Source organism: Thermobia domestica, chromosome 12 (assembly GCF_964235325.1).
Source record: "Thermobia domestica chromosome 12, izTheDome1.hap1.1, whole genome shotgun sequence".
NCBI lineage: Eukaryota > Metazoa > Arthropoda > Insecta > Zygentoma > Lepismatidae > Thermobia > Thermobia domestica.
Window position 1 is genome coordinate 59,815,512 of NC_137465.1, and position 27,817 is coordinate 59,843,328.

Sequence of the window (27,817 nt, forward strand, 5' to 3'; positions counted from 1 at the left end):
CCTAAAAACAGAAAAAATCAGAGAAGTTGGCTTAGAGGGAGAACAGAACTCTACTTGATAGTAAGCATCTGTGTTTACTGGCAAAAATATTTGGCAGCACTAATAGTTATCTCAAAAAAAAAAAAAAAAAAAAAAAAAAATCAATCCCGTATACACATGTCGTTCAGCTATATTACAGATAGCAGCAAACAACACTACTTTTACTCACCTTCTTTTGCGACAGCAGAATACTCATATCCAATGAGCCATGAGCAATGGTGGTAGCATCTTGCGTGATATCTTTCACGTGTATTTCTGGTGGCCATGACAACAAAGTGCGATTCATCTCTTGTTCCGTAGCCACAAAACTTAATTTTCCCCGAATATTACTCATCTGAGCAGTTTTCATTTGCTCTAATATTACTGGAGAATGCTCACTCACTGCAGTTTGCAATTTCGGGTGGTAGAATCTATAATGTAACAAAATATAATTTTTTGAAGACAAATCATCGTTCCTACAGATTCAGACAATATATATATATTAAATGTCCACTAAAATCTCATATAAAATAGTTCTACTGCTTCACTCAGCTTACTTTATCCCTCCAATTTGGTATTCCTTTTATCAATTCTTATGTACTTTATTTTGTGTTCAAACAGATTACCACATAAAAGCATACAATGACAGCATTTTTTTGAAGCAAAGTACTGAAAATTCTCCTTACTGAAAATTTGAAACGATGTAAAACGACATAAATGAATTCCTAATCTATGAAAAATTGTTCAAAGTGGTGTTAGTCGGTTTTGATTATATATATATATATATATATATATATATATATATAGATAGATAGATAGATAGATAGATAGATATAGATATAGATACAGTAATGTACCAAAGTGGTTATACCTTTTTTTCTATCAAGACGTAGAACATTTAATGCAAATATCTTTTGAATTCCTTCCATAAGTGAATCGTCGCCGCGTTGTTGTCGATCCGATGGTAAACGACCCGACGGTATGACATTAGTACCTTGAAAGAGAAGCCAATTACTAGTATGGGACTTTATATGTTCGAACACATTTGCCCATTCAAGTCTCCCATTGACTTATGAATGCTGGAGAAGTTGCTAGACGTAGAGAAGCAGAAAAGGAAAGGAAATACAACAACCTCCTCGAGAAATTTATTTTTGCTCCAATAGCCATCGAGACCAGTGGGGTATAGGGTACTAGATGCCTCGATTTTATCAGAGAGATAGGCAGACGCATTTCTATCGTTCCTGGAGATGTTCGTTCAGCATCTTTCTTAATCCAACGAATATCTATTGCGGTCCAACGAGACAACGTTTCGTCGGTTCTTGGCACCTTGACGCCCCGAAGGGAGCTGGACGAGGTGTTTCTTCTCTAGTACAACATAAACAACTGAACAATATCATAATCACAAATGTTAATTGCACTTTTAATAATGTAAAAGTGATTTCAGAAAATATTACAATTGTATATCAGTTTCGAAAGAACACATAATTTCCTATTAGGAGGTTAAAAATATCGTTGAGTATTTACAGTTGAGTCATTCCATGTTAATTCAACTGATCATGACACCCACCAATTATAATCTTCATATTTTGGCGGAAATTTTCTGTTTACTAGCAAGGGAATATGGCAAAGTTTTAGACTTTTGGTTGCAATGTTTCGAAGATACAGCCCGTTCAAGTTTGTCAGCTACCTATTATAGTTATGAGTATTGCTAAGTGCATAATATAACAAAAATGTAGAAAATTGATTACAGCTAGAACCGTGTTCTTCTTTCTTTTTTCTTTTATGTTCAGTACACTTTGGTACTACTGTTACTTGTGGAATTAGGTAATTTAGTTACTGATTTTTTTTTAATATGTGCACACACAATGCACGAAAAAATAAATTGCTCTCATTTTTTTTTTTTTTTTTTTTGCAGGTACGTTTGAAAGTATTATTTCATAGACAAAAAAAAAAAAAAAATATCTTGGAAAAATGAGAGGTTCCTACGAATATATATATATTATAATACAGAGTGAGCCAGTCTTTGGACACCACTTTATTTTGAAACCTGAGAGAGGTAAATATGAACTCTTTTACTGGGAGATATTAATAGAGTGAAAGCTGCAACTTATATGGTACACTCATGTCCAAAATTATTGTCGCATGTCTATAAATATGTTGTTATAGGAATATAATTTGACAACAAATTTGCCCGGTATTTCTTACAATGTTAGTACGTGTATAATCGGCAAAGACATGTATGTGGCAAATTTCATGTCAAAAGAGCAGTAAATAAGAACAATAAAACGAAAATAAAACTTTCTTGTCCATTTAGCAACATTTTGTTTTACTCATTCTAATTTACGTATTTATAGTTCTTTTTCTATGAAATTTACCACAAATATACATTTCCCGATTATACACATAGTATCAGTATTAAAAGTACCCTGCAAAATCATTATCAAATTATATTCTTACAGGAAGACAGTTATAGATATGCGACAATCATTTTGGACATGAGTGTACATGGGGGCGATGGCCCTCATACGCAGCCTTGAATGCAAGTTCGAAATTTCAAATAAGAATTGGGGCGAATTGCATACTAACCAATACTGGTGTGAGCTCAGGAATCCGAAAGTGTATTTGTTTCTTTTATATCTTTATGGTTTGCACTTTATGAGCACTTAAATTTCAAGACCATCTACCAACGGCACGCCACAGCACATGTTCTATTTGGTGGTTATTTCACAGGGTTCCTACTAATCTGAAAGAATCTATTTCCCTTGCTTTCTCTGACCTTTGGAAAAAAAAATTCTCTGACTTTCATGACAGGTGTCGGATGACGTTGACATATAAATACGAAATAAATAACGGTGACTATTTATATATGAGAACATTTATTCTATAGAGACAAATAGTAATCAATTGCTCATACGTACATTCCTCTTACTTCCCATAAAAATCTGAGCAACGTTCTATACTGTGATCCTTAATATCTTCCTACAAACGTCTGACAATAAATTACTCTGAAGATACGATACTTATTATACATTCATTTAGCTGATAATAGTTGGCTAAGCTGAAACTGGTGTACAATTAATGTTAGAAAAATATATATATATATTTTGTAAAATTTCCCTGATTTCCAGACATTGTCCCTGACCCTCCTTGACCTGCACCAGTTTCCCCGACTTCCCTGGCCAGTAGGAATCCTGTTAAATCTAAGCCACATTCGCAACTGCCATATCCGACTTCACACGTAGAATATCCGGTGGAACGAGGTAGTCTCACACATGCTGAACGCGTTCCTGTACATGCTTTATATTGCGATGTTTCTTAACATACACCATCTGCTTTAGATCCCACAAATAGAAAACAAGGGGTGTGAGGTTGGGTTATCTGGGCGGTAATTCCACGGTGACCTATCTACTTCCCTGGGAATTATGCATCGAACCACTGACACATACTAACGTCATAGTGAGGAAAGACCCTATCGTATTGAAAGTAAGAAGGGAAGTTACTTCTGGGTTCAGAAGTCTGTACAACACAGTATAAGAATTTTCAGAACTTCCTAATTTGTGCTACTATAAGCAAGATTTTCACTATTTAAATTACAAATAGTCATTTTATGCACCTACTTATGGTCAGTCAGCTTGTTGATGGTACTAGTAGAAAATTAAAGTTAGATTGCAAAGCCTCCTTAAGGAACAAATAATTTATATTTTTGATTTGCACAGATTCTGTAAGGAAACATTATAATAAATTGAAGTTTTTTATATCAAAGCAAGACATGATGGCATTAATTGCGGAATTGAGTGAGAGATTTAATCAAGCAATAACAATTCCAGGTATCACTTTGTGTTATCATTAGGCGTTGAATTGAGTGAGAGACTTCATCAAGTAATAACAATTGCACGCATTCACTTTGTGTTTCTATCAGTTAATAAAATTAGTGCAAAAATATAAAATACTGATAAGCATTACACCATCACTTCAGAATTTGATTTGGAACATGGACACAGTGATGACAGTTTATGTGCAAATTCTTATTTGGCCTGTGTTTGCGTTTAAGCTTGGATTTGGTGAAGCAGTAAATGCAGATGAAACTGTAAAACATAGCCATCTACATGGTCCAGCACTATCATATTATTGGCATCACAGTGGTTCCTGTGGGATGCCCTTTCAAGATATATGTGAAATGTGTGTGCTCGCAGCAACAGGAAGAACATACCAATTTGCTAAAGAATCAAGTAATCTTATCCTTTCCAAACTGCAAGAATATTTAAAAACCTCCATGTAGTTGAAAATGTTTGCAGATTCCTTTAATTTTTAAGTAATATATACTGGAACTTAATATATTATTTATTTTGCTTGACATACAATATATAGTCTGTGTATATTTCTATATACAAAAGAAGTTCTGACTGACTGGCTGAGCAACGCTTAGGCCGAACGCTTAGCCAGAAACTTGAAATTTGAACGATGCATAAGATTTGTGACTTAAGGTACCACTGAGACCAGGTTTTTCGTGGAAGTGGGTTGCAATTATTACAGTAAGATGCCCATATCTCGAAATCTCGTATCGTTAAACACATGAAAGTTGGTATTTGAACTTTTCATTTAACACAAAAGAATTTAGTTTCACAATATAAAACTACGGTAGACTTTCAAACATACGAATTCAATATTTAAACTTGATGATTGAAGTAATACATCTATACTACTGGTTGAAATCTATATTATAAAATGGAAAGTGACTATGTTTGTGACTCCTAATCTCTTGAACCACCAGACCGATCTTGATCAAATTTCCAACATAGACGAAGCTCGGACTTGGGAGTGTTTTTATCTATTCACTTTGATGACGTAACTTAGGGGAGGGGGAGGGAGTTATAAAAAAAATAAATAAAACTTAATAACTCTTGAACTACTCGACCGATCTCGATCAAATTTTTAACATAGATGAAGTTGTTACTGGAATGTTTTTTTAATATTTCACTTTGACGTAAGAACGTACGGGAGGGGAGGAGGAGAATATAAAAATTGAATAAAACTTAGTAACTCTTGAACCACCCAACCGGCCTCAATCAAACTTTCAACATAGGTAAGTTCGGGCTTGGAATGATTTACATCGTTTCGCTTTGATAGTGCAACGTAGGGGAGGAGGACGGAGGAAATATATATTAAAAAATGAAAATGAAAGTGACTGTCTTTGTGACTTCATCACTCTTAAACAATCTGACCGATCTCGATGAAATTTTCAACATAGATGAGGTTCGGACCTGGCATTTTTTTAATATCACTTTGACGGTGCAATTTAGGAGGGGGAGAGGAGGGAGATATTTAAAAATGATCGAAAATCACTGATATTAGTGCCGAATCTATAGTTTTCGGGGTCGCTGAGAAGAACAGTGACGCTTTCGATGCCGTTTAAATCCAAGTTCAGCCACGCAATTTGAGGGAGGGGAGGGGGAGATACATAAAAATGATCAAAAATGACCAATATTAGTATCAAATCTATAGTCTTCGGGGTTGCTGAGATGAACAGTGACACATCTGATGCCGTTTAAATAAAAAATCAGCTCCACAACTTGAAAGAAGGGGGGGGGAAGAGATATACAAAAATGATCGAAAATGACCAATATCAATATTGAATCCATAGTTTTCCGGGTCGTTGAGATGAACAGTGACACTTCCGATGCTGTGCCCCGCAACACGGGGGTGGAGAGAGAGATACTTCATATAAAATCATCGAAAATGACCAATATTAGTGTCGAATCCAGTTTTCAGAGTCGTTGAGATGAACAATGACACTTCCGATTCTGTGCCCCGCGACATGGGGGAGAAGGGAGATATATCTATTATCAAATAATCGAAAATGACCGACATTAATGTCGAATCCATAGTTTTCGGAGTGGCTGTGATAAACAGTGACACTTTCGATGCAGTTTAAATCCAAATTCAGCAACTTGAGGGAAATGAGGATATATATATATATATATATATATATATATATATATATATATATATATATATATATATATATATATATATATATATATATATATATATATAATGATCGAAAATGATCAATATCAGTGTTGAATCCATAGTTTTTTCGGTCGCTGAGATGAACCGTGACACTTCCAATGGTGTGCCTCGCAACATGGGGACGTAATTTTCGGGGTCGCTGTGATAAAGATAACACTTCCGACGCAGTTTAAATACAAACTCAAGCACCAGCATGTGGAAGAAATATAAAAATGATCGAAAATGACCGATATCAGAGAGGTCTTCAGTCATAGTAAAAAGTGACTGACTAACGGAACATATTACTTTTCTTTTTAAATTTAACCCAGCGAAGCGGGTAATTGATGCTAGTAGATTAATAAGATCAAGGGGTAGAACCTGTTCCTCGAACGCTGAATCAATATCGAAAACCCATTTATTTGCTAATTCTTACTGCTTTTGATCAAAGGTTGAAATTGGAAATCGTTAGTCTGAGCCACTTCCGGTTTGAATAGAGAGTTAGGAGAAGAGATTGAACCTATTCTTGGGAAACTGAATCGATTGAAAAAAAAGCAATTCGATATCTCTTACCGTTTTTGCTCTACGGAAATCAGTACTAAAACCTATAGTAGTATTAAATTTCAATACTACTATAGGTGGTAACGGTACGTTCTTCTAATACTCTGAATCCACTGCAGAAAATAGTTTGTCGCTGTCTAATACCATTTCTGGTATATGGCGATAAATGTTGACACCGGAAATGACTAATTTGAACCACTTCCGGTTTGAATAGAGAGTTAACGGAGGAGATGGATCCTATTCTTGGGAAGCTGAATCCGTTGCTTAAAACCACATCTCACTCTCTCTTACCATTCTTGCTCTACGAAAATCAGTAAAGAAAAAAATCTTTGAGTTTTACGTCCCACGGTTATGCCGGTTAGGCTAAAGGAGACGGTGATAATGAGAGATGAGTGAAATGGTGGAATGAAGAAAGTGGGAGGAAACGGGAGTACCCCGAGAAAACCCACGAGCACGGTGTTTGTCCACCACAAAGTTCACTTGGCGGGGGCTGGGATCGAACCCGGGACCCCAAGCACCAGAGGTGAACGCTCTACCACTGAGCCACCGCGCCCCCCGAAAATCAGTAAAGAAGACAGAAGTAATAGTAAATTTGGACCAATTCCGGTTTTGATAAAATGTTGCGGATAATCATGGTATGTTGGCTTGAGACGTTGAATCGTGTTCAAAAAACAGTTTTTCAATATCCGTTACGTTTTCGATAAACGTTGAAACTGAAAATGGCTAATTTGAATTACTTCAGGTTTGAATAGGGGTGAACGGAGGAGACAGAACCTATTCTCGGGACGCTGAATCTATTGCAAGAAATCGCATCTCGATATCTTTTATCATTCTTGGCCTGCGTAAATCAATATTGTAAATGGAAGCAGTAGTATATTTCAACCATTTCTGATTTTAGTAGAGTGTTGTGGGTTGTCATGGTATACTCTCTTGAGACCCTGAATCAATTGCAGAAAAGTGCTTTTTGCTACCTGTTACCGTTTTCGTTCTATGGCAATAAACGCTAAAACTGGAAATGGCTAATCTGAACCACTTCCGGTTTAAGTAGAGGGTTAACGGAGAAGGCGGAACTATTTTGGGACGCTGAATCGATTGAAAAAAAAAGTTCCTCGATATCTCTCACCGTTTCTGCTCTGATACTTGTCGACAGACAGACGAACAAAGTCGTTCTATAAGACATTCGACACTTATGCATAGCATAATTTGGAAGTCTAATAATTAAACAAATATTTCAGCGTTTTTTATGTTTGTCACAGAAGGGAAAAAAAGAATGGGAAGAAAAAGCGGTGAGGTTGCAATTATTATAACAAAATGTCCGCATCTCGAAATCCCTTAAGGTTAGACACCTGAAATATGGTATTTGGACTTTTCATTTAAAATAATTAAACACGTGTTTTAACATATTTTAATGCTTGATGACACAAAACAGAAGAAAACGACGAGGTGATACTTCACTAAGATGCTCATATACGGTGTTAGAATTTCATGCGAGACTTCAAGTTCAGACGAATTATATATAAAAAATGCGGATAGAGGAATGAAACCTGCTGCCCGCAGTAACACGTAGGTCATTTGGTAGTTTACGACATGGAACTAAATTTATAAATGTACTGGAAGTTTAAAGCTTACATGTGTATTCCAGGAGAATACTAATAAACGTGGAATGGAAGTTTTTTTTTTTTTTTAAACCACCTGTCATTTCTCCAAAATAATATTTCTTGTGCTTATTTCTTGTAAAATTGGGTATGTAATGTACAAATATGAACAATTTCCAAGATAAGGCAAATCCTTAAAATCAGGAAGATATTTGTGACTAAAATTTAGCGTATTTATCTATGATTATAAAAACGAACTATAAAATATATATCAGAGTAATAGGAATTCTTAAATATGATAATCAATCCTTATTTTGACACAAGAAGCGTGTTTCTAAGTGCAGTAGTTCAAATTCTATAATGATTTTTGCTCAAGAAGATGCTGAAAACTATGACTAACATTACCACTGCTGTATTTTGTAATGGCTGCTACACAGAAAGAGCGCAACGTATACATAAAATATTTATGTGGTGTTTACAGTTGGAGTAAATAAACATGTTCACTAAATCTGAAGAATATTTGAGACTGGGGGTGCCATTAATTAAAAAAAAGTTGGGTCAAATTGACGTGGAATGACCAATATTTACAATTTAAAGAGGGCATAATGTATCTGTTACTTGAAAAAGAGTCTTGTTCTATTTTCTTTAGTAAGAATTGTATTGCTTGATAATCAACTAGAAAGGACTCTTGAAGACTGTAAGGACGTATCTTCGCCCTTACTGGTTGCTGTAATAAGGTAAAAAAGATTAAATATATTTTATGCATATTTATATGTTTAATTAGTAAGACTATATATTTATAATCTATTAGGTCTGGCCAGACACACACACATATATATATATATATATATACATATATAAATTGTAGAGGATAACTTGTGTATAGAATTGTGTTCATAGTTTGTGCTTATTTTTTTTTCTTTCTAACGTACTTTTTTTTTCTTTAGCTTTTAAATATTTGGTGGCTGAAAATTTTAGAATGGAATTACTAGAATCTCGGAGGGTTTGCCTACCCAAGCTGTTCTTTTTCGTTAGCGAAAATATAAACCTAATAAAAAAAGAGAAAGTAACGCGTCCACCGACCATATAAAAGAAGACCCTCAGTCGTAATTTTTTAGAAGATGGTCAGGAGGGCTAAGTGATGTCCTTTTGAAATTCTGTCTTCTGGTAGGGAACTATCTAAGTGATGATAGTTGCAGAGAGAAGTAATTTTCTCTGGGCCTAAGTGATGGCCGTAGAAATATGTTGAAATAAATTAATGTAGGGAACTATCTAAGTGATGATAGTTGCAGAGAGAAGTAATTTTCTCTGGGCCTAAGTGATGGCCGTAGAATATGTTGAAATAAATTCATGTAGAGAAGGCCTGAGTGATGGTCTATACAGAAGCGTTGATTTAACTGAGTTCTGAGATTCAAATGGCTAATATATTGAAGTATTAGATATTTTTTTATTTAGGCCAGAGGAGACCAAAGTGATGGTGTTCTCTTTAAGGAAGTTAACCTTCTATGTTCACAAGTGGGTGTCATAGATGAAAGGTTAATCTATTTTTTTTTTTTTTTTTTTTTTTTACTGACGGAAAGTTGTAGTCAGACTTTCTTGATAGAAGTAGGCAATCGGTCGAAGCTTGTTCGAAGTGACGGACAGCGGGTTTCCGAGTAGAGTAAATTTGGGAATCTGTGGGCATCGATTAAGATATTTTCTAATCAAAAAGATACAAAGGTTAATAATTAGAAGGCTGAAAGAACTTCGATGACAGAATTTTGATTATTTGTACATATGTATATTTGCACTTTTATTCTAAAAATAAATTAATATCAATTCTACAAGTGTTATATATTAAATATATATGTCTCAGAGCAAAAACCTACCACCTTAGTTTGATAGATAAAAAATTAGATTTCAGCTAAAACCTTCGGTTGTAGGAGAAGAGGAGGATTAAGACAATTTATTTTATTATTAAAGGTAAGATAAGAGTAAATGCTTTATGAGAGAAGCATTATACTTAATTATGTAGTGGCCTGTTACATGCTATGCATTTGAGGTTATGGAGAAGAACAGGGTAAAACCACTAACATAAATGGGGGCTCGTAGCCGGAATTGAACAGCAGACATAGAATTGTATAGATATTTGAAAAGCTCTTATCGTAACCTTTATGCTACTGAGATCTGGTAGGTTTAAAAGAGGAAAGATGGAAAATTCAATAAGTTTAGACGAACTCAAGAGTGCTTTGGGTTTAGCACCGGAAGCTGAAACTAGCCTTGACAGTCTATTAGAAGAAATAAGAAAATTAAAAACTAGAAATCATGAAAGTAGAAGTGAAGAACAGTGTAATTGCGGGAAAGTAGAAAATCTTATAGATATTAAGTTATCTACTCCGACATTTTCTGGTACAAAAAATGAATGCCCGTTTGAGTTTTTGGATGCGGTAGATGAGTTTGTAAAACAGAAGAAAATAAGTGAAAAGGACGTTCTGGATCAGGTTCTTCCGAAAATATTGTTAGAGGAAACGGGACGCTGGTACAAATTCCGTAGACCTTTCGATAACTACGCGAGTTTTAAACACAGTTTTCTGCAGGAACATTTTTCTTTTGAGTACAATCAGGAAATAGAGACACAGATTGTTAAGAAAATACAAAATCCCGATGAATCTTTGGCAAAATTCATCAGAGATATGGCAACACTGTTCTCACGCCTAAGAAATCCGCCGACAGAGAAAGAGCAAATAACTAAGATAATATCCAAATCGCATCCCAAATTCAGACAATTTCTTCATGGAAAGGAATTTGAGTCTTTGAAGAAATTAGAGATGGAATCTTTACAGATTCAGTCTTATTTATTAGGAGAGTACAATTATTTGCAGCAGGCTAAAACAGTGAATATCACGGCTTCTCATTCAGTGGCGGCAATTACAGAGAGAGAGGAAACAGACTCTTTGAATACGTCCCAAGTTGCTGTCTCAGCGTTGGATCCGGCAAAATTTAATAGAAACAAAAAAGAGCACGTTCAAAATAATAGCGTACGGGAAGAGAAAAGGAGAATTCAATGTTACTTTTGCCGTAAATTTAATCACAAAAGTTTTGAATGTTCTGAAAAGAAAAAGCAGGAAAGATCGAAAAACACAGTTTCAGCTTCTGTGTTGGACGGGAGGAATCCTGTTAAGAAAGAAATCCAACCCTATTTGTATGGATATTTCTATCGGGCTAAGAAATTTTTATATCTGGACAGTGGTAGTTTTATCTCATTAGTTAGCAAGTCTGTTGCTAACCAATGGAGGAGGAGAGGGGCTACTTTTGAGAAAAAAGAGCTAGAAATTTCTCTAGCGAGCGGCCACACGAAGAGTATAGGCATAATAACACCTTCTTTCTGCGTGAAAAAGGGTAGATTTAGACATAGCTTCTACGTTCTTCAGGACATAAATATTCCGATCATATGTGGGGCAGATCTGATAAAGAAAATGGGGATTTCATTACATTTGAGAGAGGGTGGTTGGAGGTTTCAAAATGAGCATAAGATCACTCCGTTTGCCCAACCCAATGAAGCTGACGACCTCGACAATACAAACACTTGTAGGTCAACAACTATAAATAGAAGAATGAAGGCAAGCAACGCCAGGGGGTCTGTTTTCCCCAGTAACCTCACCCGGGAAGAAGAAAGGGAGAGGTCATTCACACAAGGCTTTACAAAAAAGGTCCGAGGATCAGGTCGGAAGAGCACCAAAAACAAAGTGGCAACTATTGCAAAAAACGGGGACACGAACCGTCTTCCAAGAAGACGGTAGTTCGTAAACAATTGAGGGAACCTCTGGTTAGATGTCGTATTCTTGGGTTCGAAGAAGTTATGTACCTAGACGTTGGGAGCAGTATTTCTTGTATTAGCCCTGAGATAGCTGAAAAGTGGAAGAAGAGAGGGGGAAAGATAAAAAAGAATTCTTTTGAAATCCTGTTAGCTTCTGGTTCTACGAAGACTAACGGTTCCATGACAGTAAATGTACACTTTTATGGTAATACTGTTCGACAAACATTTCACATAGTCCCCAACCTGATAAAATCTGTCCTTGTTGGTAGATCTTTTATTGCAAAAGCGGGCTTGTCAATACATTTAAAATCAAATGGTTGGAGCATAGACAATGGAGAAACACTTGTTTATTTGATTCCCCGGAAACAGTAAAGAAAGAAACAGAGAGTGAAGTACACCTCATTGAAGAAAATAAAACAGATGATATTGAGACAATGATCAATAAAGTTAATTTAGAACCTACTTTAATGAAGCAGTTCAGGGAAATTGTTTATAAATATAAAGATGTATTTTCTGAAAAACCAGGGTTGACGGATGTTATTCAACACTCCATTACATTAAAAGATACAAGACCATTTTATTCAAAGTTACGGCCTTTATCTGAGGAAAAAAGGAGAATTATGTCCAAATTGTTGGACGAGATGGAAGAACAAGGAATTATAGAAAAAACAATATCTTCTAATTATATTAGCTGTCCTATATTACATCGAAAGAAATGTGGCAAGTTTAAATTAGTTCTTGATGCCCGTAGGTTAAATTTAGCCACGCAGAAGGAACCGACGAATATTCCGGGACTTTTTGAAGCATTAAGCTATTTAGGAAATCGAAAATATTTTCTTAAGTTAGATTTAACTTATGCATATGCAAATATTATGATATCCCCAGAGAGCCGTCAGTATACATCATTCATAACTCACAAAGGAGTGTTCCGTTATATCCGAGGAGTTTATGGCCTCTCAGGAATGCCTAACACTCTAAATAAACTAATGCAGATAGTTCTAGGTGAACTATATTACACGAAAGTAATTGCTTTTTACGACGATTTGGTAATTTCTACTGAAACCAAAGAAGAAATGTTACAAATTTTGCAGGATGTACTGGAAAGATTCAAGAAAGCAAATTTAACTGTCAGTCCATCGAAGGCATTATTTTTTGCAGAACAAATGGAATTTTTAGGATTCCAAGTAAAGCAGGGATACTTGTCTTGTACTGAAGAGAAGAAAAAGATGGCTCAGCAGATACAGAGGCCGAAAACGAGAAAGCAATTACAATCATTGCTAGGATATTTTTCTTATTTTCGTCAGAATATAAGAAACATGGCTAAAATAACGGCATGCTTGAGTGATTTACTAAAGCAAAATAATCGTTTTAAGTGGGAAGAGAAACACGAAAATGCACTACAGGAACTAAAATCAGCTCTGATTAATGATAAGAAATTGTTAATTCCTAGGATAGGGGAGGAATTTTATTTATTTGTAGACTCTTCAGCTGTTAGTTCTGGCTATGTCCTCGCACAGAAGAATGAGGAAGGAAAGCTTTGCGTAGTGGCGTATGGGTCAAAGAAATTAACACCGTCACAGCAAGTTTATAGTACAACAAGGAGAGAGTTACTAGGGATTCTGCTAGCAGTTGAGAGATTTGAATTGTATCTGATACATTCACCGAGAATAATCATTTATACTGATCATGAGGCATTACTTACAATGCTTAAGTCTTATAAGCTATCTGCTACTTTAACAAGATGGATGGCTAGAATTTCTAGATTTCCAGTTATTTTGAAGTACAAAAAAGGAGCTAAATTGTACGTAGACTATCTCTCGAGAATTGAAAGTGGACACACAGAGCCTATGGAATTTGAAGGTTCAGAAGTTGCTAATGAACAATATCCACTGGAATCCGAAAATGATACAGGATACTTCAAAATAGAAGATAAGGATGGTTCCCTCGTAAACTACGATGATTTTAGAAAAGAAGAGAATTTATTTATTGATTTTGAATTTAGTAGAAGAATGAAAAACTTCAAACAGAAAATCAAACAGAAAGGGAAAATGCAAGAACACAGATTTAGTGGAAATATCGAGATTAAGCCGGAGGACAAGATTAGTATGCTATCAGAATTACCATTCTGTTTGGCTGTAGAGGGCAGCACGGACCAAAAATGTGGGAGTGAAGAAGACCAAGAAAATTACACAGAAGAAATTTTAGTGGACAGCAAAGCAATTAGAGAACTTCAAGAAGGGGATGAAGTCTTATCACAATTAATTTGCTTTTTGGAGAATGATGTTTCAAGTTTCAGCAAAGCAAAGAGAAAGAAACTTAAACTCCTAGCGAGAAAAGCATTCCTTGCAAAAAACAGAATTTTGATGAAAACTGTTAAAATCAGAGGTCTAAATCGAGATGTCATTTGGCTTCCTACTAAGTTGAGAGCTGTGGTATGTGATGTAACCCATAATAAGAAATATTCTGGGCACCCAAATTTTAAGGATACTCTTTTGAGAATAAGAAAGAAATATTATTGGAAGACGATGTTCAAAGACATTAAACAATTCTCACAAGCGTGCGTCACTTGTAGTATCTTTAAAGATGCTGGAAAGGCAAAATACGGATTTGTCTAGCACACTCGTGGAGAAGGCAGGTCAGTGTGCGTATATTGATGTCCTAGGGCCATTAATTAGATCAAGTACAGGGGGACACGTTTTTTGTATAGTAATCCTTGATGCATTCACTCGATTAGTAAAATTTTTCCCTCTTAGAAAAGTAACATCAAAGACAGTAGCTGATTGTCTAATAAAATTTTTTTGTGACAATTCCTTCTATCAGTTTGTCATTTCTGATAATCATGCTGTATTTACAAGTAGACTGTGGAAGGAAACATTAGAGTTGCTTAGAGCAAAAGCTGTGTATATTTCAGCTTATAGAGCTTGTGCTAATAAAAGCGAACTTTGGGTTAAGCAAATCAAAACAAGTATTTCTATATATAGCGAAAAACACAGTGACTGGTCGAAAGATATAAAGTTATTAGAATTTGCTTTGAACTCGAAAACTTGTTCGGCGACTGGCTTTTCCCCGTTTCAATTGACTTTTGGCAGGGAGGTTCAATTTCCTTACAATTTGTCTGAGACCAGTGAAGGAGTACATGAGGTCATTCAACATGATTACTTAAAATCTGTAGACGAGCTTAAAAAGAAATTGAAGTCGGCCTGGGAATGTGCTAATTTAACGCAAAAGAAGAAGCATGAAGCATCAAAGAAATTTTACAACAAGGGTCGAAAACAACATCATTTCAAAACAGGACAAAAGGCCTGGGTCAAGGCAGTGCGTCTGTCTTGTGCACCCAAAAACATTTCTGCCGCAATGTTACCAAAATATTTAGGTCCCTATTTATTGGAGAAACAGTTAGCCATGAACACATTTTTAGCCAAAAACATATTTACAGGCAAGATCATAAAAGTTAATACCGACCAAATAAAACCGTTTTGGAAACCACCGTCTTTCAGCGAACATCTTCCGGAGCAGAGAGAAGATTTTGTTATGAGAACGCCGGAAATGAAGGGGAGGGGGAAGAAAGACCCTAAAATAAAACTTCCTTTTTCGGAGAGGAAAAAATAGCCGATGAGGAAGGTTATATACATATAATTCCTATTGTACGAACTTGACAAACAAAATAAGAAAAAATTAGAGAAGCTTTAGTTTTGTATTAGACAATCTAGTGTGAAGACCTATAGTACACTCTTAGAGATGAACTCAATGTTCAAAAAACCACTTCCGAAGCAGAGATCGGTCTATGCTTCTTGTAGACCTAGAGAAGACAACCCGTACGAACTAGCCTTGCTTCTGCACGTCGATAATGAAAAGGCAGAAAGGGGTAGGAAAAGGAAATTTAACCAAATTTCTGAACGAAAAGGCTACGATCCAAAGAACTGCACCCTTGCAGAGCTGAGATTAATAAAAAAAGAAGAAAGCATGGAGGTACATTCCATGCCAGGAACATCCTCCAAAGAGTCAACCGTGGGTTGAAGATGATGACCAGGATGTGCTGTCTATATTCGCAGATGACATCAATTTTGATGGACTTCCACCGACTCCTGGGAAATTCTTAGAGGAGGAAAGGCCCTCGGATGACAAAAAGAGTGCTGCAAGAAAACTCCACTTCTAATCCAGGACTTAGTTTCAGTGTTTAATGAAAACTGTGGTGTTTGTGTGTGTGTGTGTGTTAAAAAAAAAAAAAAAAAAAAAAAAAAAAAAAAAAAAAAAAAAAAACAGTTCGAGACTTTTAGACTAGGCTAAAATAAGCCTTTAAAAAATGAAATTAATATCTTGTGTGTGTTTTGTGATATTAAAAAAAAATTAAAAAATCTTAAGAAAGACAGTTAGAGACAGTGGACTTTCAAAGAATAAGTGATATATTCATTTTTTTTTTTGTTTGTCCGGGGCTATGTAAGGACGTATCTTCGCCCTTACTGGTTGCTGTAATAAGGTAAAAAAGATTAAATATATTTTATGCATATTTATATGTTTAATTAGTAAGACTATATATTTATAATCTATTAGGTCTGGCCAGACACACACATATATATATATATATATATACATATATAAATTGTAGAGGATAACTTGTGTATAGAATTGTGTTCATAGTTTGTGCTTATTTTTTTTTCTTTCTAACGTACTTTTTTTTTCTTTAGCTTTTAAATATTTGGTGGCTGAAAATTTTAGAATGGAATTACTAGAATCTCGGAGGGTTTGCCTACCCAAGCTGTTCTTTTTCGTTAGCGAAAATATAAACCTAATAAAAAAAGAGAAAGTAACGCGTCCACCGACCATATAAAAGAAGACCCTCAGTCGTAATTTTTTAGAAGATGGTCAGGAGGGCTAAGTGATGTCCTTTTGAAATTCTGTCTTCTGGTAGGGAACTATCTAAGTGATGATAGTTGCAGAGAGAAGTAATTTTCTCTGGGCCTAAGTGATGGCCGTAGAAATATGTTGAAATAAATTAATGTAGGGAACTATCTAAGTGATGATAGTTGCAGAGAGAAGTAATTTTCTCTGGGCCTAAGTGATGGCCGTAGAATATGTTGAAATAAATTCATGTAGGGAAGGCCTGAGTGATGGTCTATACAGAAGCGTTGATTTAACTGAGTTCTGAGATTTAAATGGCTAATATATTGAAGTATTAGATATTTTTTTATTTAGGCCAGAGGAGACCAAAGTGATGGTGTTCTCTTTAAGGAAGTTAACCTTCTATGTTCACAAGTGGGTGTCATAGATGAAAGGTTAATCTATTTTTTTTTTACTGACGGAAAGTTGTAGTCAGACTTTCTTGATAGAAGTAGGCAATCGGTCGAAGCTTGTTCGAAGTGACGGACAGCGGGTTTCCGAGTAGAGTAAATTTGGGAATCTGTGGGCATCGATTAAGATATTTTCTAATCAAAAAGATACAAAGGTTAATAATTAGAAGGCTGAAAGAACTTCGATGACAGAATTTTGATTATTTGTACATATGTATATTTGCACTTTTATTCTAAAAATAAATTAATATCAATTCTACAAGTGTTATATATTAAATATATATGTCTCAGAGCAAAAACCTACCACCTTAGTTTGATAGATAAAAAATTAGATTTCAGCTAAAACCTTCGGTTGTAGGAGAAGAAGAGGATTAAGACAATTTATTTTATTATTAAAGGTAAGATAAGAGTAAATGCTTTATGAGAGAAGCATTATACTTAATTATGTAGTGGCCTGTTACATGCTATGCATTTGAGGTTATGGAGAAGAACAGAGTAAAACCACTAACAAGACGCAGTTTAATCTCGGAAATGCATGTGCCTTTCATTGGGAGGAATATGCTCAAATCCCGAAGATTCCCAACCAGTAAGTACGCCAGAAATTTTTACTTGGGGGTGTGTTCAAAATAAAAAGGGGGGGGGGGTGCTCTCAGAATAGTGATATAATTTTAAAACAAACTCAAACAAGAAAACAGTATATTTTGTTACGCAACTATTGCAATACTACTAGTACTATTATTATTATTATTATTATTATTATTATTATTATTATTATTATTATTATTATTATTAATAATAATAATAATAATAATAATAATAATAATATCAGCTCTTCGCAGTGGTAGGTTCAATAAAGTAAGTTCACACAGTTGAGCATTTATTGTTATTATGAAACTAAGTAATACAGTGAATCCCCTAAAAACGGACATCGGTGGAACACGATTATTTGTCCGTAAATGAGAGGTGTCCCGAAAAGGAAGGATTCTCTCTCATAACACCACATCACACATATTTATGGAATGGAAGAATAAGAAAGTTTGTTCTCTTATAAAGATGTCCACTATTGAGAGATGCCCGTTAAGAGAAAATGAAATGAAATCTTTGAGTTTTACGTCCCACGGTTATGCCGGTTAGGCTAAAGGAGACGGTGATTATGAGTAATGAATGAAATGGTGGAATGAAGAAAGTGGGAGGAAACGGGAGAACCCCGAGAAAACCCACGCACGCGATGCTTGTCCACCACAAAGTTCACTTGGCGGGGGCTGAGATCGAACCCGGGACCCCAAGCACCAGAGGTGAACGCTCTACCACTGAGCCACCGCGGCCCCACCTGTTAAGAGAGGTTTCACTGTATTAGGAATTAACCTTCACTATTTTACCCAGTAATTACACGTGAATTGATTACATGCGAATTATCACAATTATTTTGCAAAATTCTGCCATTATTTCAATTTATTCACACCCAGCAAGTTTTAGTGGGTGATTTTTTTTCCAAAATATTAATTGGGAAAAAATTCACTCGTCCCATGCTGAAATCACATTCGTTTATTAATTTATACTGTACATATTTCCAATTTCATTATTTTAATATTCTAACCCTGTTGTTAACATTAATTGTTGTAATATGATTTGATCTCTTAATCTACGTTTTTGCCCCTTCCTGACTACGTTATTGGCTCTGAATATCTTTCATAAGAAAATTACTCATTGATTTAGTTGTTTTCCAGAAATACAGTTTATCAATTTACAAATATTTCGTATCTTTCTGTTTTGTCTTCTTTAATATACCCTAATTTTAATAATCCCAGGGCTCATAGTGGCCTTATCTCTTGTAAATAGTTGAAAAGTGACCAAAAATGGCCAAAAGCACAGGTAAAAGTGACCAAAATCTCATCATGCCCCTTTTTTCCTTTGTCGGATTCTCCATCACCTCTCTCTTTGTTGTTTTGTTTCATCTTTACTACTTTTTGAGCTTCCTCCTTTCTTAGGTTTTCAAAGTAAGCTTTGTAGTTACGGTAAGCAGAAGTACCAGATGTAAAAAGCTTCTGAGTGGAACCAGTTCTGGCCTATATCCGAATATCTTCATCCCAGACATTATATTTAACTTTGCATTAAGAATTCTCAAAAACGTGAAATATTCAAATTCATCACCTACTACTCTTAAGAAGAACATACAAGAAGCATAACACAAGACGAACATGATGAACCACACAGACACATACAAAAAACTTTTAACGAAGCGTTAACTATTACGAGAGAAAACTAAAAGATTATTGTGATAGAAGAAAGAATAGACACAGAAGAGTTCTCAACCCCACCTTGAGAGCTTAAGCATCCACCAACCGACCACTGTACTTTAGAAAGAATAAAAGCTGAAGTGAGAATAAAGCTGACTGTTTCACATGTGGCAGCAAGTGTTGAAGCTTTCAGAAGAGTAATGAGTAACAAATTTCTGCCTTTTTCCATTTTTTTAAATATTTTTCTTAGAAAACTGCCAATGCAAAACATAAATCACATGAAAAAGTCACTTTACCTCTCAAAAAAGTAACTTTTAGTGACCAACTTTGAAAAAAAGTAAATTTTAGTTTTAAAAAAAGTGACTCGCTATAAGCCCTGTTCCACTCAATGAGTTTACGTGAATAAAAATATACTTTACAAAAAATTAAGCTAGCGCCAAATGCGTTCCTGCGTAACACTAGACTCAGTCTAAAATATATATAATTCTTATTTCAATCGACCTCTTCATTTCTAAAAACGTTTTGACTACACCCTTTTAACATCCATCCGTTGATACACCACTTGCAGAGCAGATTCGAAACCAGCCACAGAGCTTTGGGGTGGCATGAATATGTTAGGAGGGGTCAAGTCATTAAAAATTCTCTTACAAATATCTACATTGTGCATTTTGTATTGAGGTCTGGAAGGGACATGAAAAATTAAGGGAGGGCCAGGCCCTCCCTAGCCCTCTCTGGTTGCGAGTCTGTTGCAGAGTAGCACTTACCAACTGAATCTGGTATAGGCTTATTACTATATTGTCACATTTTTCCTTATTGAGGAGGAGGTAGGTGAATGACCGCTCAAGACGTTGCCAATTTCAGTCATCTGCATCTGTCCATCAATCTCTTTTCTCGGAAACGACCGCGGAGTCCAGGAGGGTAGGTATGAGCAGATTTGTTTTGTCAATTGTTTCGATCGAAACACCGTCCGAAACAATGCACGGCCGAAACTCGAAGCAGTACATGAGAACGAGGTCGCTTCGTATTTTGAAGTGAAATAAATAAATAAATAAGAATATTGCCTTCTTTCCTAAACGCTAAACCGTTTTTAGCTTGATGTAATAAATAACCTATATGATACTGATTGATACAATTGGATTTGGGGGAATATTTTTTTTCCATCTAGGGATGTGTGTAAAGAAATTTGGAGGGGTGTTAGGGGGTGTTGGGGGGGTGTAGATTACTCCCTGTTCCCAACTTATCTCTATTAGGCATTCAGAACACCCAACACCGTGATGGTTCCTTAACATACTACAGCAACTAGTAAATGGCCACAAAATCCGGCTTTCGATTGTCGTCTGAAAAACAAATATTTTTCACACTTCATGAACAAGTTTTCTTTCAAAACTGATTTTTAGCGTCCTCTCAAAGTTGTTTTCGGTTTTCTAACATTTATTATTATAATATCAAACTGGAGTTCAGTTGTATACGTTGCATTTTCGGACGCTACATTAACATTCGAATTTTTAATAAAGTTGACCTAAAGATAATTGCTTGTTATTTTTAAGTAACAACCTACTTTTGAAGACAAACTGAAACGAGTTCTGTTCAAAATTGAAATGTAAGCTTTTTGAGTTTCGGTTTCTTCAAAACAAATTTCAGGTTTTTATACAAACCTATTTTCTTCATCACTAATATCGACCGTGTCTGTAACCCATATTTCAATCGCTGGTTAAGTCACAATGGTAAGAGGAAACTTTTTAATCCTAGCTCGTAAATGTGGTAAGGAGCTGAGCACTACGGTTAAGACGGGAATGAAACCTCTAAAGCAGAGTTATACCTTTCCCTTGTTTTCTTCTCGACCTTTATCATCCTACTCCTTGAGTCAGAGGTACATGACTCCAACCGGTTTGATTCTGCATGCTTTTGCGGTAAGCGGTAATTGTTGGCAAATGATTGTGCATTTCGTTAATGATCTCTTAGTAATGGAGTCAGACTGAAAAAGTTTATTTGCTATCATAATCATTTCATACATGGTTACATATAAAATATTGTTATTCTGGTTTAGAGAGTTTGAATCTGTGAAGTAAATGAAATGAACTTGATATTCTGTGGAGCACTGTTAGTATGGGAGATGACGCAAAAGCAGGTAGTCCTTCCGGTGATCAGGAACAGTAAAGTGTAAGATTTTACTTAACTCAAGATGGCATTTGACGAAATATGCAAATCAAACAGAAACTGTTAGTATATCCGAATTTTGAGATGAAGAGATCTATACTCACAAACGCTTACTACTATGAAATTCTGAAGAATTTTATACAGCTTTCAAGGAAGAATATGCTAGTTCCAAAATTGTGATTTCAAAGTTTTGTCGGTAACGACTTAGATAGTGGATAACAGCCAAACAGTTCGCATACGCTTTATACATCAAAATCCCTTTCTACTCCTAACTGTAATAATTCTAGCAAAATCTCAACTATATATTAAAAGTGAGGTTATTGACATGTTAATTTGTAACAAGCAACATACAGTTGGGAATGATGTTTACAGTGTGTGAGATATGTTCCCCTTGTCCCAAAATGTGGAAGACATTATCAGAGGAACTTGTGTGTATTTTGACGACAAAGAAGTGATGATATTTTTTCAGCAGTTAGTTACAGATAAGGGTCAATTTCAAACACTGTTACTCCTTCTGTATAAATTAACTAATTTAGTCACTCAAGAATTTGAGGTTTTAGTACCCCATTCATACTAGTAAATAAAAAATTTGCTGCTTCATTGCACTGAATTATACTGCAATAGATACCACTTTTCCTTTCTGACAGCTCGCTGCGCGCACGTGGTGCTCAATGCTGTGTTGCCAGCCTTTGCGTCGGATATTAAATCACGAAATTATTCACTGCAAGTAAATCTCAGTTTCATAAAAATTAAATGACACAAAAGAGAAATAAAAAGAATGCTTTCAATAACCAGGGTCCACTACTTAAGTAAACGTTCGATCCACAAGCTAAATTTGTTGAATTTCATGACCGTTTTCTGATTTAATGACTTTTTCGTGACTGACAGACACCCTCTTGAAGGGTTTGATCAACCGAGTAAGGCCAGACATTGCCACCAACTGGAAACTTTATCGTGACAATGCACCAAGCCACACCCATTTTGAGGTAACGACTACCTCACCCGTAGCGGCATCGCAACGCTTCCTCGGCCTCATTACAGTTCTAATTTGGCCACGGTGGACTCTTTCCTATTTTCTCCCGAGTGAAGACAACCCTCAAAGGACACCGCCATGAGACCGTAGCAGAGATCAAAGCAGCTTCGACGCGCTGTTTGAAGGACATTCCGGAAAAGAACTTCGAGGGCGCCTTCCAAGCGTGGAAAACTCGTTGGCAGAAGTGTGTCGACGGCCAAGGGTCCTATTTTGAAGCACTTTAATGACTTTTAGCGATATCTTCAATAAATTCTTCTCCGAATTTGGTCTCATTCCTTTTTATACAAACTCTGCATATTATATCCTCAGAGCTCCCTCGTGGTATCTGGTTAGCGTACGCGTCTTTGGCACGGAAGAGACTGATTTGACTCCTGGCGAGATCTCATATGGTTCAGATTCATGTTAAATTGTAGATCCACGTCTCATATGCTGAAAGGAGTACTATGGAAAAAGAAGTACTATGGAAAAAAAATTTAAAAATGCAGATTTTCGTATTTCCATATAGATCCTATATACTGAATTTCATAGAAATTTGGGATAGTGGGGTGGACAATTGTCCTTGAGTTGGATGGTTTGTTGTGAAAGACTGCAATTTGTGCTCCGGTCCTAACAGAAGAGTACCCAGTGAGCTGATATCTTATATCGTGCAGAGTCGTGTTACCATGCACCATTGCCTTTACTTGAATTAACCTCGCAATCAAAATGTTATTCGTCTATCTCCCTACAACAGATTCTCCACAGCAGCAATGTTAACGTAGTTTACAGTTATGTTTGGGCATCCATTAGCGGGATCATTTGCTTGGGATGTTCTGAAAACTTGAAATTCATCAATACTATTATAAAAACCTTATTTTTATCCTATAGACTCGCCAAACGCTTATTGTAACCAATGTTTTCCGTCGTTTTAACATTCTCTCTCTCTATAGAAGGAAAATAATGACTCCTTAAATATTTACCAAAGCCATATTTTCAAAATAAACATTTTAAAAAACACGTCTGTTGTCGCTAAGTACATAGCTATATCAAACTGGTCGATGTTGTCTACTATCGCTGACCGAACATATGCCGCAATTTGTTCGTACACGAAGTATTAATTAAACAGCCCTGTAGTTGTTGGTTGAATTAGGGTTTGGCGTCCCGTCAGCAGCAAGGCTACTTGAAACCTAGACCTCAGTTTAAGTGGAATCCGGAAAACATGAACTCACAGGGAATCGAATCTGGGTCTCTTGCCCCCAGATGCATAGAGCAGCCCCGTAGTATTCAATGACACTAAAATAAACAGAGCATTGGAAGCATGTCTCGTACTTTGCGCTCTTAAGAAATCACAAAGCTAAGCCTTCTATACTCAATTCAAAAGTCAAGTTAAATAGGCTATCGTATTTACGCTCAATTAGTAATATGAAACAAACAAGTGTAAACAGTGCAAATATTTCGTACTAAGAACTGAATGTTAAATGCAAGTCTGAAAAAAATGTTCTTACGTATGTATATGTACTACCTGAAATACTTGTTCTTCGCTCAGGTAGAATACAGGAAAATATTTGAAAGATATATTGGAACCCTCCTCCCTCCCTAAGAATGCATATTTGAATCAAAATGAAATAGAAAATAAGAGGGGCAGGTCAATAGAAATGCTATGTACAGAAATTTATTTCAAATGGTGTAGTCATTATTCTTTGTGAAAAATATTTTACTACCTAGTCCACAGGCTAAACCGGTTCGATCCTCCCCTATGCATTTTCGTTCCGACGTTTCTTAAATGCAAAAATATTTATAAACATTTCACTTCAATGTATTTGAAGTGGAACTAAATGTATTGGTAGAAAAAGTAGAACCAAGTATAATGCACTTCGAAGTTCAATACGTTAACTACCCGACTGTCAGAAAATTTAAGAATTAAATTTAGGTAATTTCCATTTGAGTGTGTTCAGAAAGTAAAAATATTTAGGAGAGCAAAATCACAAATACAAGTTTTACTGAAATAAGGTAGAAGGCTTCACACACTTTAAAAAGTCACTTCTAAAAGTTCTATATATATATATATATATATATATATATATATATATATATATATATATATATATATATTATAAAATAAAAGTAAATGATAAAATCTGAACTTACGTGAACTTGCATTTTTTGCTCGAAGATAAATTGTGGATAACGATACTTTCAAGCGCCATTGTTAAGTTGTAAAAACGCGATGGTTCGCCCCCTTTAAGCGAAAATTTCATCCGTCCTTCTACAGCTTTACTGGTAGGAGTAGGGTTTAAGGGTGCGGAACTGGAATCAGAATTCGGAATCAACACACTACTAGCATGGCACCCTATCACTTCTCCTAAAGAAAGACCAGTAGGGACAGACACCTCGGGAGAACTTGATGATCTAACTGGAGAGTCTATCTTCGAAGTACAACCATCAGCATCTCCAGCCGCCGAAGGTGGTCTTGGTGTGGTTACAGATTGCGTCTGACTTCGAGATAACGAAATAATTTCGGGAGTTGGATCGAGGTTTCCTGACACTTCTACCCGCATATCTTGGACGGAAGGTACAGTTTGTCTAAGCAATTCCTGCGTAGAATCATCGTTAGTTTTAACAACTTCATTCGATTCTTTGGACTTCATTCTATGGACATATTGTTCTCGACTAGGTATTCGATCGCAATTAACAGAATGTTCCACCATACGCAATTGTTCATCCGAATCGCAAACACTAACGTCCAATTCTCCTTCTTGTCCTTTATTTTCATTAACTAAAACTTCTGATGCCTCCTGATTCTGTTCCTGAACCTGCTCTTGACTTCGAGCATCAACCAAACTAACTACAGACTCTGAACCAGTGAGAATATTCAGTTTCATCAGCAAATCAACAGAAGGCTTGTCAATTTCACTCTCGTCCTGATAATAATCACCTGTTCGAAGAATACACTGGAGTTCACTATATGATGAAGCATCACAGTTGAGAAGGTCATTAATGGCCAGCAAGTCGTCAGAACTTGGAACTAAGCACTGAAAATCAATCTCCGCTCTACCAAGCACTCTTTCCTTCCACATGAGTTTTATACACAAGCCTGCCTGCTTAGCAAAATATTGTTGAAGACATTCCAAAGAACTTCGAATTCTTACAACAATTTTCTCATCCAAAACACAGGAATTTTCGATCTCAGAAAACATTTTTGATTGAATAGTGAAGCCAATGATTGTATATAGGAAGTAGAATTCCTCAGTTCCAGTGCTTGCTTCTTCAGGGATTAACTGAAAATAAATAAATAAAAATAGAAAACGAAATAAATATATTCTCATTAAAAAAAACTCACACAAATGGAATACAAGTACTATTTATACTGATTACATGACCATTCAAGGAAAGAAGTTCCTAGGTAAGGAAAAATATGTATTTATTTCTTGTTTACACAATATTATAGCCAATGATGTTTTTCGTCTTAGCTCTTTACTATGCTCTGTAAAATAAAAGTGACAAACGATAAAAAACAGAAAAAAATTGTAAGAAAATAGAAGGAAAAGAGAGAATATAAAGAAAACCCTACACACCATGTTGTCCAACACACTTTCACTGACCAAGAATAGAACCAAAAACTCATATACTTAATATGAGCACTTTATCATGAGATACAGCGCATCCTTACCAGTTACTGAACATTGTACAGATATGGTCGTCTTTTAACTGGTTGCTTAACACAGAAGGTTATTAATGGCAACGAGTTCGATCGCTAAGGTAGCAGAGGGAGTGAATGACTCAGAAAATTACTCTCTTTTGAAAAGTTTATACTTGTGTCCTTTTTGACATTGATTTTATATAAGTCAGATTATAAAGTATATGACAGAAGGTTCCGTGTGTCAAAGAAAGGGGGTCAACGCTGTCCTGAATCTAAATTAAACGGGTATAACTGTTGTTTCTGAACCTTCCGATACTGGGCATAGTCAATAGCGGAGGCGGAGATGTATCCACAATGTGGTACAGAAAGTGTGTTCCTGGGTGCGACGTCAAAACTCACTACCTCAGAGAACAGCAACAGCAATACGTTCCGCCGCCACTGTAAATCGCATAATTGCACTAGATTTACATCTGGCTCGAGTTCACGTGCTTCGTCCTACACTTATCATGGAGAGGAAGATGATCAGTTGAAAGCTGAACGAACGTCATTCTGCAGGAGACATGTGAAGTTTGTATAACTCTGGAAAAGGCAATGGTGTATCTGATGGATCGTGGTAAAAAAAAGATACTTTTTTTTATCGTCTCCGTGACTCCAGAGCTCGTCCTGACTGGTTAAGTAAATGTGCTGAAAGTTTTCCACGTAGCTTTACGGCTATTGATGGATACTGTCACAAAGGCAGACTTTCGCTATGCAGAGAGGACAAAACGGATACATCAATGCAGTTTATTCCCAGTCATGATATTCCATAAATGTATGGAGATAGCGACGCATTTCATGTTGTCCTGTGTCGGGAGATGTCCAGTCATATGTCGAAGTCCACGGTGTCGTACATGAAGCAGACGGCACGTGCAACGGGAATTCACACAATCTCAAGATTTTTGTAGGTTTCGGTTACTACACTTTTTTTTTTTTTTTTTTTTTAGTTTGCAAAGGGGAAGGAACAGACTTCATCAAAATGAGTTCAACGCAGATTCCTTTAGTGGAAACTGATATGCAGGGTGATAGTTAACAGATAGGGCTAGTACACTGACTAGTGCTGCTGGTAGCGTCGCGGGTTTTCTTAAGCTGGTAAGAGTACAAAATTCGTTACCATAAACAAAATATACCTTTTACAATTAATATATGATATCGTATAAGATAAAAAAAATTCAAACGAGAAGAAGTCAGCATAGATAGATACATACATATAACATCTGAATGGGAAACGTAAAATTTCGCTTAGATAATTTAAATCCATTGATCACAGCACCATAAGTTAAGTGTGACAACAACAATGCATATTACTATACAAGGGCCTGGAATTGTTGGAACTGCTATCCGATAGTTCTGGGCCGAACACAAAGAACTTTCTGTGCTAATAGTTTTGTACACATATTAAGGATCTCAGAAACAAGTTTTTCAAACGTCTGTAATCGGTATTTAGGCTGAGTAAGATGACCAAAAAACGAAC

The 27,817-nt window shown here is 35.9% G+C and overlaps 1 protein-coding gene across 1 annotated transcript in view; it reads right to left on the bottom strand.

Annotated features, from left to right (window-relative positions):
* Nucleotides 1–27,817, bottom strand: part of LOC145666474 (centrosomal protein of 120 kDa-like) — a 117,155-nt gene that overhangs the window by 38,764 nt on the left and 50,574 nt on the right. Inside the window, exons 7-8 of the mRNA XM_081733728.1 lie at nucleotides 24,816–25,945; nucleotides 209–449 (exon numbers count right to left, since the gene is read on the bottom strand). Of these exons, the coding sequence (XP_081589854.1) occupies nucleotides 209–449; nucleotides 24,816–25,945 (1,371 nt within the window). The remainder of the gene's footprint in view (nucleotides 1–208; nucleotides 450–24,815; nucleotides 25,946–27,817) is intronic.